Consider the following 12332-nt stretch of genomic DNA (forward strand, 5'->3'; position numbering starts at 1 on the left):
TGCCTGCTGATACTAACTCTGCCTTGTGTTCCTATTGTCGCTTCATTCTCGCCTTATCTCGCTCCTCCTCTGACATTGATGCCTTCCTTCGACGTAAGACATATTCTGCAGCCTCTTTCACACCTCGATCCAATCTCATCCACTTCAACTAGCTCTTCCTCCTCCTCTTCTTCTTCCTCCTCCTCTTCCACCTCCTCTTCCTCTTCCTCTTCCTCTTCTTCTTCTTCACCAAACACACTCCTCAACCTCATCCACACCCGCATTGCAAAAGCCGTCCGAAGCGGCTGCTTCGAAATGATGGCGTCTGTCCTTCTTTCCATCGCTCCCCCGCTCTCCTTCGCTGCCGAGCCTCTTCTTTCCCCTCACCTCGCCCACACTTCCCACACAAACATCGTCAAAATCGTCTTCCTTGTGTCTGTCTTTATCCCTACCTACCCCGCCGGGTTCAACACCTTTGAGCACTTCATGAAATCTTCTCTGTCTTATTCTTTCTTCCTGTTCGGCTCGTTTCCTGACAGGCGCGTGCGTCTGTGTGTTGCTGCAGCCGCTGTGCAGATGCTGAGCAGAGGGGCAGTGGCTGTGAAGAGGGCGACGAAGAAGAAGATTATTGCAGCGCTTGGGACGATGCTGCTGGATGAGGTGACGCGAATGAAGATGGATGAGATGGAGAGGAAGAAGGAGGCGAATCGGAAGAAGGAGAAGATGATGCTGATGAAGATGATGACGATGAGGGAAAAGAATAGAAATTCAAGTGATTTCAATGAATCAAATGAAAAAGAAGAAGGCAAAGCCAATGAAGCCAATGAAGATAGCAAAATTAAAGAAGAAAAAGATAAAGAAAAAGAAGATGATAATGATGAAATGTTCTATGTGATGCCTTCGCTCTACTCATACACCAATTTCGATGGGGCAGAAGCTGTTGATGTGCCGAGGACGAAGAGCAGATACGACGTGACCAGCAACGAAATGGAGGCAGTTCTGAGTGAGAAGACGATGGAGTTGTGTTTGCTGTGCTTGTTTTGGATAGCAAAAGCTGGGTGCCGACGAGCAGAGGAGGTGGAGAGGGAGATGCGGATGGGGTGGAAGCAGAGAGAAGAGGAGGGTGGTTTGATTGAGAAGGAGCTGAAAACAAAGAAAGAATCAACAACAACACCATCTTCTTCTTCTTCTTCAGATAGCTCGTTGAATTTACCAGCTAAAAGAACATTGATAGAAGAAGAAGTAATAAAAAGACTGAAGAAACTGGGAGAGGAAAAGGACGATGAGTTCTTCCATTCTGAAATTACGCTGGCAGACGTGAAAAAGAAGAGAGAGAAAATAAAAGCACAATTAAATGCCAAAAAACAGCAGGAAGAAAAGGAATTGAAGCAACTTGCGACTTCTCTGTCAGAAGCGCTTGTTGATGTGTACCACGAAGACAACCCGTTTCGGCGCTTTTTTGACTCAACTGGCACGTTGAGTGCGCTGTCGCTGGTGGTGCTGCTGCAGATGGAGCAGAAGAATAGATTGGCAAGTGGAGAAGGAGAAGAGAAAGAAAAGAAGGAAAAAGAGAAAGAGAAAGAGAAAGAGAAGGAGAAGGAGAAAGAGAAAGAGAAAGAGAAAGAGAAGGAGAAGGAGAAAGAGAAAGAAAGAACAGAAGAATCACAAGTTGTGAATACAGACAATACAACCAAACAGAATAAAATAAACAGAGAAAATCACTCCATCATATCTTCTGAGCTGTGGGGCCTGCTTCTCTACAAAAACCTGTCAGCCGCCTGGGACAGCAGCGAATGCCCAGCTGAGCTGAGAGAAGAGCACGCTTGTTGTGCGGCTGCGCTGCTGTTCAAAGGAAGGGCAATGGAAAAGCAGCTTCTTCAGAACATCATCTGCGTCTGGGAGAGAATAAGCGAAGAGTCTGGAGAAAGAGGGTGTGGGGTGGAGTTTGCTCGCAATGTGTCGATGGCGGTGAAGCATCTGGCTGAAAATCAAGGTATGTGATGGTAAGTAGGGTTATGTGAATATTTATATATATTCATTTGAACGATTCTTTTGTGAATTAAATTTTTTTTTCTCGTTTTTTTTTTTTTTTTTTTTTTTTTTTAATAAAGTTCATCAGCAATTTTCTTAATTTATTATTTTTTCATTTTTTTTTTCATCATTCATTTATCTGCTTATTTTTCTATTGTAATCCAATTTGCCCTGCCCAGAAAATCGCAAGTCGATGCTTGACAAATGCATCGTTCCTCTTCTCGTCTCCTTCCTTCGCATCTATCCAGAAGACGACAAAATCGCACTCAACACACTTCAAGCTCTCAATCTCTTTGCCATTCCAGAAACAACTTTTTCTTCTTCTTCTTCTTCCTCTTCTTCTTCCTCATTTTCTTCCTCTTTCGTCAACCAGAAGTTCATCGCAATGTTGTTTTCACTTGATGCTTCTGATATTTTGACTCGTTTTTCGTCGGAGTGGTTTTCAACTGCAGTCAGAAAAGAGGCGCTGCTTTTGGAAAGAGCACTTTTATCTGCTCAGATGTGCTGATTTCACTTGAAAATGGAAGAATTTAAATGTGTTTTTTTTCATTTTGTATTTATTCTTTAAAGTTTAAATTTATTCCTTTTTTTATAATTTTCTGTTGTTTTTAATGTTGTAAATTGGTATTTGTTTTCTTTTGCTTTTTTTTAAAGAAAAAATTTATTTTATTTTCTCGTTTTGTAATGTTTTTATATCATTTGTTGTTCATGCAGTTGCGGATGTTTTTGAGTTAAACGGTTTTTCTTTTGTGCATGTGCTTATTTTGATATTTGGCTGAAACCAAATTCATTTATTTATTGCTTCATCATTGCGATTTTTTTTAAGAGGAAAAATAAAAATTTTTAAATAAATAAATAAATAAATAAACTGCTCTTCAATTGCACAAAATGTGCAAGTTTTGTTTTGATGAAGCACAAAATGGAACCAATAAAAAGAATAACATGAAATGTCTATTTTTCTAATTTTTTAAAAAAAAGAAAAAAAAATCGAAAAAAATCCAATACAAACACAAAATTCAAAATGAAGTGATCAGAAATTGAAGTCCGCATCATCGTCGTCGTTGTTTGCGTCATCTGCAAGTTTTGGTGTGGGTGTTGTGCTTTGCCCCCTCTTCTTTCTGACAGAGCGACGCCTGTTGGGATAAGAAATGGTCTCTGGCATTGAAGAAGGCAGTGAAGTTTCATTGTTATCATCATCGTCTATATCGAGATTGATGTTGAAAGAGGAGGAGGAAGAAGAAGAGGAAGAAGAAGAAGAGGAGGAGGAGGAGGAGGAAGAAGAAGAAGAAGAAGACTGCTGATTCCCCGCATCAATCTTTGTTTCAGGTTTGTGATTCATCCCTATAAATCCTTCATCATCGCTCTCATCATCACCAAAAAGAGCCAATTTTGAATGAGATTTCTCTTGTTGCGCAGCCAACGAGGGCGCAGGCGAGGCAGCTGGCGTGTGTGTCCGTATGCTCATCCTCAACTTCGCCTTCAGCGCTTCCGGATCTTCCTCATCATCATCATCATCATCATCGTCATCATCTTTTTGAGCACTTTTTGCAGGTTGTGTGTTCTTATTGGATTTATTGTTAGTTTTTGATTGTTTCGCGTTTGTTTTGCTTGCATTGCTCGTCTGTGTGTTCTTCTTCGGCTCTTCTTTCTTCTTCGGCTTTGCTTCAGTTGTTTGTGCTGCTGCTGCTGATGATAATGATGATGCTGAAGCAGAAGCAGAAGGCATCGAAGTCTGCCCAGAAACACCCGAAAACGAAGAAGTCGAAGCACTCTGCACAGGTTTCGGGGCAGAAGCAGCAGGAGGAGGAGAAGAAGAAGAAGATGCAAATGAAGAAGAAGTGGAAGAAGTAGCAGAGGCAGAAGCAGAAGAAGGCGCAATGCCTGGTGTGTTCACAGACCTCACCGACGCAACAGACGGAGTACGGGGAGGAGGAGGTGGAGGAGGCGGAGTGTTTCGAGAGAAGTCTGTTCGACTTGTTGATTGAGCAGAAGCAGAACGCGAAGACGCCTGCGCGTCGTTGAGTTGAGAGGAGGATGGAGTGGGCGATGCAGAGACAAGACGAGAAGGACGAGAAGACTGAGGCGATGTGGCTGTCTTTTGGGAAGATTGTTGCGCTCTTTCTCTTTCTCTTTCTCTTTCTCTTTCTCTCTCTTCCTCTCTCTCTCTTTCCATCTTTTGCTCTGCTTCTAATTCTCTCTTCTTTTCTTCTTCGATCATTTTTCTTTCGTCTTCCAGCCTCTTTCTGCGAACCTCCTCTTCCATTTCTCTTCTCTTTTTTTCTCGCTCTTCCCTTTCTCTCTCAAAGCGCAGCTTTCTCTCTCTTTCTTCTTCGTCAATTCTTCTTTTCCATTCAATTTCTTCTTCTTCTTCTTTCTTTCTGATTTCTTCTCTTTCTCTCTCTTTTCTCTTTTGCTCTTCCAGGTAATCCATCTTCCTCTGTTCGAGATCACGTTTTTTCAATTCTGCTTGCTTTTTCTCTTCTTTTTCCCTTTCCTCTTGAAATATTCTTTCTCGTTCCTTTTCAACCCTTCCTCTTTCCTCTCTTTCCTCTCTTTCCTCTCTTTCCTCTCTTTCTTTTGATTCTTGCTCTTGCATTTCATCAAGAATTCCAATGTTGTTTGTCGTGTCCATTCCAGAACGAGAGCGAGCAACTTGAGATGACATCATCGAAGGAAATGATGCTTGTTGCTGTTGACTGGAATGGAAAGACGTTGGATTAGCATATGGGGTATGAAGAAGATTTTGTACTTGAAAAGAGGAGGTCTGCGGAAGTGGAGAATACAGCGATGAATGTCGAAGCCGCGAATCTGTAGGAATTGCTGTTGATTTAAATGGCGTGTTGGAGGGGAAACCTGCAGCAGGCAATGAACGTCGCTGTGAAGCCTGTTGAGTTGAAGATCTGACTTTTGCTTGCGCCTCTGCAATCAAAGCGTTAAGACGTTCTGGACTCAGACTTCCAAGAGATAAAAGATCAATTTGGCTTGATTGCAACAAGTTTTGTGGAGCCCCTACTGCTTTAGCAGGAGTAAATGGTGAAAGAAGTAATTGAGAATTCCTGAAATGTTTTTGTTCCAACATTGAATGCTTCTCTTTTTGCCTCTTTTCTTCTGAAAGGCATTTATCAAAATGTTCTTTAAATTGTTTGAGCTTTCGTTCCTATTTTTTTCGAAAAAATTAAAAAACAATTCATTTGCATTAATGTGAATTAGAAAAAAATTCTAACGTATTGTTTCAGAAATTGTAGCTTCTCTTCTTGACTTCTGCTCCTTTGTCTTTCTTTCAAATTCTCAAGAGGGTTTTGGCTTGATTCTTTCTGAAATTGTCTCAGTAAGAGTTGAGCTTCATTTAAATAACGTTTTCGTGGCTCTGCCATCATCATCTTAAATTCCACAAAACAAGAAATCGATATAACAAATATCTATATTGAACACGACTTTATGTCAAAATATTATCTGTATTTTAAGATATTTTTGAAAATACACAAAATTAAATTAATTATAAAAAGTTATGGTCGATAATGTTTTGATAAATTATTATCCATTGCATAATGATGAGGAGTAATTAAAAAATGTGATAGTTTCATTTGGAAATTTTCTTGTTTTTCTTTTTCACATTATTTTTCTGATCATAAACCAACGAGTTTCATTTTCCTTAAATAGGTAATTATCAAATGGGTTTGATTTTTTGTTATTATCAAAATTGAAATTAATATTTCATAATTGTTTGGAAACTCATATACAGGAATTACCAGAGACTCAATTCACAAACGCCGTGCAACAAGCGGTAAGCAAAAGGAGTGGAGAAAAAAGAGAAAGTATGAAATTGGCCGTCCAGCTGCCATGACCCATCTTGGTGGTGTTCGCGTCCATCCAGTTAGATGCCGCGGTGGAATCATCAAGCACAGAGCTCTTCGTCTTGAAACCGGAAACTTTTCATGGGGTTCAGAAGGTGTGTTTTTCATTTTATCTGTATTTAACATGCTTTATTTATATTTTTTCATTTGTTTAGTAACAACAAGAAAATGCAGAATTTTGAATGTTGTTTACAATGCTTCAAACAATGTTTGCATTCACTTCTTTCAAACAATAATTTCAATTGTAAATTATTTTGACTATTCAATTGTGTCAACTATTTGTTTTCTTTTTAATTTTCAGGAGCTGGTGAGAATGAAAGTTCTCGTCAAAGGATGCATTGTTGAAATCGATGCTTCACCTTTTGCGGCCTGGTATGAGAAGCACTATGGAGTCTCAATTGGAAAAAAGAAGATTTCCAAAGCACAGAAGGACAAAAAGGGAGGAAAAGAGAAAGCAGCTGAAAAGGAAACTGTGAAGAAGATGTCAGACCACCTTCATCGCAAAATGCAACTTCGTAACAAACACAGATCACTCTCTGAAGCTCTTGCTGCCCAATTCCAGAGCGGAAGACTTCTTGCTCGCATTTCATCACGTCCAGGCCAGTGCGGAAGAGCTGACGGATACATCTTGGAAGGACCTGAACTCGAATTCTATTCCAAGAAAGTTGGAAAGAAGAAGGGTAACAAATAAGTTTTATTAAATATTATTTCTGATTTTCACTTCTTGACTCTCTGGAATTCACAAAACGATATAAGAATGTGACGAAAACATTTCTTCTATTTGTTTATTCAACGAGCAATAACTAATTATTCAAAACGAAAAAAAAAAAAGACTTAAAGGAAATGAAATGCGGAAGAGAGTGAAAATTCAAAATGTTTAGAAGAAATTTCTAAAACAACATGTTCAATATAAAAAAAGTTGGATTTAAATATTTCATAATGAAGGGAGGATTGGATTAGTAGAAAGATGCTTTTTCCTTTGTACAATCATATGTTTGTACATATCAGGGAAATCTAAGAATATTAAAGTATTCAAATAAAAAACATAAAATTAATAAATAAATAAATTTCTGAAATATGCACACAAATTGCGCTGGTGAGGGTGTATACACGAATTATAAATGGAATGCTTATGGCCACATTAAGCATATTTGGAAGTTTAATTCCAATTTCTGATGATAGAGGGATGCGCATTATGGTCTTAAAAACAATAAATAAGTAAAGCAAACATAAATAAATAAAAAGAAATTGCAAACCATGCAGTTTGTAATTGACTCTCCTGCGAAGCCAGTGAGGTACAAAATATAAAACGACGAATATCGAAGTGAAACAATCCATTTCGGAAGTTCTTCCGAAGCCATGTTCAAAACATGATATCCATAACGAATTATTTCGGTTATGCTCCAACTGAAAAACATCATAGGAGTCCACCAACCAACGCAATTGCTTTTTGCTATTCCCCAAACAACAAAACTAACCATCGTTCTTGACATAATTTGCACAGCATTAATAAACCAATTAGATTTTGTAACTTTAAAAATTGCATGAACGACCTGTGTTATAGATTTTAATACTTAAATACAACTGTTCGAAAAGATATAAAATCAAACATCCATCCACATTACTCCATGAGCAATTTGAGACCACAAAAATGGAATTTTCCAACCGTTTCTATATGAAGAATCTTGATTGAACGAAAAAACCGAAACGATAAAAGTGATTGCCCTGAAAAAATCAAAGTGAAAAAAAAATTAGATAAAGAAAGAATATTCTTTTAAAAAAGCACAACCAAATGCAGAATAATAAAAAATTGTAGGCCATCAAATAAATTTCTTTAAGTGAAAATTTTCTCTTGCCCTTCATTTTTTATAACGAAGGTTAACGCTGAGAATTTTAAGAAAATTTTCAGATCTTCATATATAATTAGTCATTCTTTTTATTTTTAACAAATATAAAAACTGTTAGAAATAACCAAATTCCTTTTTCAAAATATCATTTCTTCACTCGGACAAAATTTTTAATTTTTTATAGAAAAGGGTTGGATCATACATATTGCATTTTTCCAATTGAAAATGGACCGCAGAAATGAAAAAGAAAAAAACTCTGTAATGTGCATCGAAACGGTACATTGCGGCCCGTTGAATTTAACAATGTTTTTGATTATCATATCACTAATTACAATTGTATCGAGTTATTATTCAACATTTGTATTTATTTGTTCTTTCCAATTTAAATATTTTAGGTTGTAAGCTGCCTATCACTTCTTCTTCCTGGCCATTATGTTTATCGAGTTGAATCTACAATGGGTTGTCCAGAAAATGTTACAGATTTTGACAGTAAGATTTGCACTGGCATCGACGTAATGCACTATCCTTACCAGCGTTTAAGCAAAGTCCCCGATGAAAAAGAAGTAAAATACAATCTTGTTGCATTTCTTCGCCCACATAGCAAATATCAACAAATTGGAGTAAATTTTCAAGCTCAGTTTTGGCTTAATACATCTCTTGAAGACGGAACGAGATCAAGTGACAAAGTCAATGCGCGTTTTTACTGTAATCCAGGTGGCTTTTGCAATCAAGTTTGAATGAGTTATATTTGTTTCTTTCCAGTTTTGTCAACAAAATGAATAAATTGATTTTAATAGGTATCTCTTCTGCAATTCCATCAAAAGAAATATCATTTCGATCTATCTATTGCGAATATTACGCAAGCAGATGCAGCACAAAAATGGATTGGAGACTTAGATATCATTTGGAAATATGATAATATAAAACATGAAGGAGGAGCAGTATGAGTGAAACATTTGGCAATTTGTAGTTTTAATTGATTTAACCTTTTATTTTTTTTAATTGCTTTTTCTTCTTCTTAAACCAACTGCTTTCAGACAATCTTCCGCTACGTTGGTCTTCTCGTTACGATTGTTCTACTTATTGTCTTCTGGGTGCAAGCCGGGCGCCAGGAGAACTCCATGTCCGGGGAGCAGCACTGGGTGATGTACCTGCTGATATTCCTCATCCTACTGGACAATCCGGTCTATGCCTTCACGCTCTTCTACCGCGGCGGCGTCTTCTCAATCATCAACGACGTGCTCGACACCATCGGCGTGTGCTTCATGATGCTCTACCCGCTCGTCGCGCTGGGAGGCTTCATCACGTCGAAGATGAGCTGCTGTGGCTTCTACCTCCCGCGCTGCGTGCTCATCCTGCTCTACGGCGTGTTCCGCCTCATCGTCCAGATCTTCCTGTCTGTGCAGTCTCTTCTCGACCCGATGTCCACCCTGAACGACGTGCCTGGCTTCCGCGTGTTCAACATCCTGTCCAGCGTCATCTACGCCATCTGGCTCATCTGGCTGCTCTACTGCATCATCCGCGTGTTCGTCGTCGCCAAGCAGCACCCGCGCGCCATCAAAGGAAGATACCGCGCCGTCATCCTGTTCATCGTGCTCTTCAACCTCGCCTTCCACGGGCTTGTGGCAGCTGAGTCGCTCAGAGGGGCAGATCAAACAGGCGCACACGGAGTGGCAAAGATGTGGGTGGCGAACTGCTTCGGGTGGATGATGTGCCTCTTCTTCTTGCCATCGAAGCAGCAGCGCATGACCAGCACAAGCATCTCTGGAGCGTTGCACCCGAAGACGAAGAGCGTCCGTGCGCCAGAAGCAGAAGAGGAGGCAGGGAGTGCGCAGGACGAGGCAGCAGAGCACGGCCACGTGCAGCGCCTGTCTGGATCGGAGGGTGATGAAGAGTACGATGTTGACCTGGAGCCTGGGTTTACTGGGGACATCTCGAAAGACAGGGGAATCTAAGCAGTATTATTAAGCGAATTGATATAAGCAAAAGGGGAAAAGATAATTATATCATATTCTTTCTTTCAGTGATGTATCGAATAAATATTAGAATTTCGTACTCTTTCTGACTCAGTTTTTATTTGTTTGCCATGTTTATTTTTTTAAAGTTTGTTGTTGTTGGAGATGTCGTTTTCATTTTCATTAAGGTTAGGCAATTCTTTTTTCTGCTTCATTTTGAGTACTCAATCGTTTTATATAAGCAGCTCTTTCATCTTCTCTCTTCCTCTTCCTCTTCCTCTTCCTCTTCCTTATTTTCTTTTTCTTTTTTTATCTTTCTTTTTCTTTTTAACCTGATCCGAGCAGCCCTGTTCTGTTTTTGGGTATTCTATTTTCTTTCTTTCTTTCTTTCTTTCTTCTTCTTCTTTGAAGTTCTTCTTTTATAATAACTTTCTTTTCATTATTGTTGCTGAATCTGCTTCATTTTCTATTTCTTTTTGCTTCTCTTCTTTTTCATTGAGTTTTCGTCTTTCGATTCTTTGCATTGTGAGCAAAACCTCCCTCCCTTTGCAAGCAACTTTATTTTTAATTTTTTAATTTCAGTCTTCTCATCTTTTCTCTTTTTTTCTGCATTTTGCTATCTTCAAATGTTTTTTGTGTGCACATTTCAAGCAAGAAGACAAGCTGACTACTTTTCAATCCATCCTTCAGGAATTTATCCAGTTCTTATATTTTTTTGAAAAAAAAAATACACTTTAAGCAACAAAGAGAGAGAGAGAGAGAGAGAGAGAGAGAGATAAAGAGAATATTTTTATTTTAACTATTTCAAAACTTTACTTGAAAAAAAAAATCTATAAAAAAACGTATTCCCACATTATTATTATCGTAATCATCATCATCACCACCACCAACCACAAGCACCTTTCCCTCTAATCCAAGTCAAACGAGACCGCCAGATCAATCGGCAGCGGGCGGAGGAGGTCGAGGTAGTGCTGTGCGTAGTCCGGGAGGTCTGTGCCGTACTCCTTCAGCAGCCTCTCCGCGCGGTCTCTGTCTCCCTCCACTTTGATCTCCAGCAGCTCCTTCCCCAACAGCCAGAACGCCTCGTCGCACTTCGCAAAGTCCACCTCAAACCCGCTCGGCCCGGGCTTCGCTGCCCCGTGCGCTATCAGCCAGTTCAGCTGGATGATGCACCCTTTCGCATGCGCACTTTCGTGGCCAAAGCGGATCGACCGGAACATCGACGCCAGCGACGTCACATGTATCGACTTCAGCTCTTCCTCAGTGATAAGCTTCTGCCTCTCCTTGCTGTTTTCTTCTTTCTTTGCTTCTCCTTCTCCTTCTTTGCAGCCATCTGAACGGTACAGCCGCCCATCGACTATGCACTTGGCAAAGATGGAGCTGAGCACGTCTGCTTTGCATTCTTCGATGGTGCTGTACAAATCTTGCAGCGCCGACTTGATTGTTGTGACTCCGTCGTTGCGCACAAACGACGGACCGAGTGTGTGCGACAGCTCGTGCATCAGCACATGCATGAAGAACCCGTCGTAGCTCACATACTTCCTGAACGCTTCCCCAATCACAACATTCGAGATTGGCACAAGTATCTTCTCCGCCTTCGTTTGGAGGATGTTCAGATAAAACTGGTTTCGGTTCCCGAAGCGCGACGTAATCCTTTCGTCGTTCGGCAGATTGTGGGCAACCACGTATGTCGGCGCAGCTGCATCTCCCCCCAAATAAACCACGTTGTACAACTCAATTCTTGTCTCCGGCTCTGAACTTCCAGAAGAAGCTGAAGATGACGCTCCTGCTAATGGCCCGTCCACCCTTTTCTCCCGAAGGTATTCTTCCTTCAAAGGAATGTTTCTCTCCATCTTGTTCATCAGCTTCTTGAATTCTTCTAATTTTTGCATTTCATTGTCAGCCCTAACGAATACGATACTTTGATATGATCCTTTCATCCCTTCAATTTGATCTTCATATGTTTCAATTGGTCCAATCACTAAATCAACAGGACATTTTGATGGGAGTCTCATCCATTCAATGTCAGTATCATATAAGTTTGTATTTGTTCGTAAAGCGTGTGATCTTGCTTCTATGAAATGACTAAATTCGGGTTCTGTTATTCGGAGAATTTCAGCTGCTTTATCCAGATGGTTGCACAACGGAGTTACCCATCGTTCATAACGTTCAGAAAATTTTATTGCTTTGAAATCATTTTCCCCATCACGCTCAACAACTGTGTCAATTGCAAGGATATCTTCTTTTCTTTCTGGATGTGCAGCAACATATTTATCAATATCCTCTTTGGTCGTTCCTTTTGGATAAAATCCAGCTTCGGGAGGAATTGTACCAGTTTCTCCGGGAAGGAAATTAACTCCATCTGGCTTTCCATACGGTCCTGCAAATAAATGCAAAAGATGAAGTCGTCTTTCGAGAAGCTTTTGTTGAGTTTCGTTTCCACTTTTTTTCGATTCTTGAAGTTCTTTTTCAACCTTTTCGATTGCGCCAACACCATCATGGCTTACCTGTTCCAAGAAAATATTATTTGCATATTTGCTAGCTTCAATCATTTCAAAAATTGCACTTTGCATTTCCTTTCCCAAATGGGAAATGAGTTTTTTTGAATGTATAGTGACCGGCACAAATCTTTGTATCAATTCCGATTCTTTGTCCATTTGAAAGAG

General features: G+C 39.8%; 6 protein-coding genes across 6 annotated transcripts; 3 read left to right on the plus strand and 3 right to left on the minus strand.

Moving 5' to 3' along the window:
- Positions 1 to 78: 78 nt before the first annotated feature.
- Positions 79 to 2958, plus strand: MONOS_4565 (uncharacterized protein; the record flags this gene model as incomplete). Its single annotated transcript, XM_067874649.1, has 2 exons — positions 79 to 1972; positions 2190 to 2958. The coding sequence occupies 2 exons, from the start codon at positions 79 to 81 to the stop codon at positions 2516 to 2518; spliced, it is 2223 nt and encodes a 740-aa protein (XP_067729851.1). The 3' UTR covers positions 2519 to 2958.
- An 82-nt stretch (positions 2959 to 3040) lies between these two features.
- On the minus strand, positions 3041 to 5499 carry MONOS_4566 (uncharacterized protein; the record flags this gene model as incomplete). Its single annotated transcript, XM_067874650.1, has 1 exon — positions 3041 to 5499. The coding sequence occupies exon 1, from the start codon at positions 5087 to 5089 to the stop codon at positions 3041 to 3043; it is 2049 nt and encodes a 682-aa protein (XP_067729852.1). The 5' UTR covers positions 5090 to 5499.
- Positions 5500 to 5660: 161 nt separating this feature from the next.
- On the plus strand, positions 5661 to 6634 carry MONOS_4567 (putative 40S ribosomal protein S8-1). Its single transcript, XM_067874651.1, has 4 exons — positions 5661 to 5685; positions 5753 to 5959; positions 6020 to 6072; positions 6166 to 6634. Exons 1-4 carry the CDS (start codon positions 5682 to 5684, stop codon positions 6553 to 6555), a joined length of 654 nt encoding a protein of 217 aa, XP_067729853.1. The 5' UTR covers positions 5661 to 5681; the 3' UTR covers positions 6556 to 6634.
- On the minus strand, positions 6623 to 7764 carry MONOS_4568 (very-long-chain (3R)-3-hydroxyacyl-[acyl-carrier protein] dehydratase). The gene is made up of 5 exons (XM_067874652.1): positions 7654 to 7764; positions 7475 to 7589; positions 7121 to 7417; positions 6950 to 7064; positions 6623 to 6878 (listed from the first exon to the last, which is right to left on the minus strand). The coding sequence occupies exons 1-5, from the start codon at positions 7725 to 7727 to the stop codon at positions 6799 to 6801; spliced, it is 681 nt and encodes a 226-aa protein (XP_067729854.1). The 5' UTR covers positions 7728 to 7764; the 3' UTR covers positions 6623 to 6798.
- Positions 7765 to 7907: 143 nt separating this feature from the next.
- On the plus strand, positions 7908 to 10552 carry MONOS_4569 (putative Wnt-binding factor required for Wnt secretion). The gene is made up of 4 exons (XM_067874653.1): positions 7908 to 8047; positions 8107 to 8442; positions 8509 to 8652; positions 8749 to 10552. Exons 1-4 carry the CDS (start codon positions 7937 to 7939, stop codon positions 9664 to 9666), a joined length of 1509 nt encoding a protein of 502 aa, XP_067729855.1. The 5' UTR covers positions 7908 to 7936; the 3' UTR covers positions 9667 to 10552.
- A 22-nt stretch (positions 10553 to 10574) lies between these two features.
- On the minus strand, positions 10575 to 12323 carry MONOS_4570 (putative DNA mismatch repair protein MutT; the record flags this gene model as incomplete). Its single annotated transcript, XM_067874655.1, has 1 exon — positions 10575 to 12323. The coding sequence occupies one exon, from the start codon at positions 12321 to 12323 to the stop codon at positions 10575 to 10577; it is 1749 nt and encodes a 582-aa protein (XP_067729856.1).
- Between the last annotated feature and the right edge of the window lie 9 nt (positions 12324 to 12332).

Source organism: Monocercomonoides exilis, assembly GCF_001643675.1.
Source record: "Monocercomonoides exilis strain PA203 chromosome Unknown scaffold15-1837935, whole genome shotgun sequence".
NCBI lineage: Eukaryota > Preaxostyla > Oxymonadida > Polymastigidae > Monocercomonoides > Monocercomonoides exilis.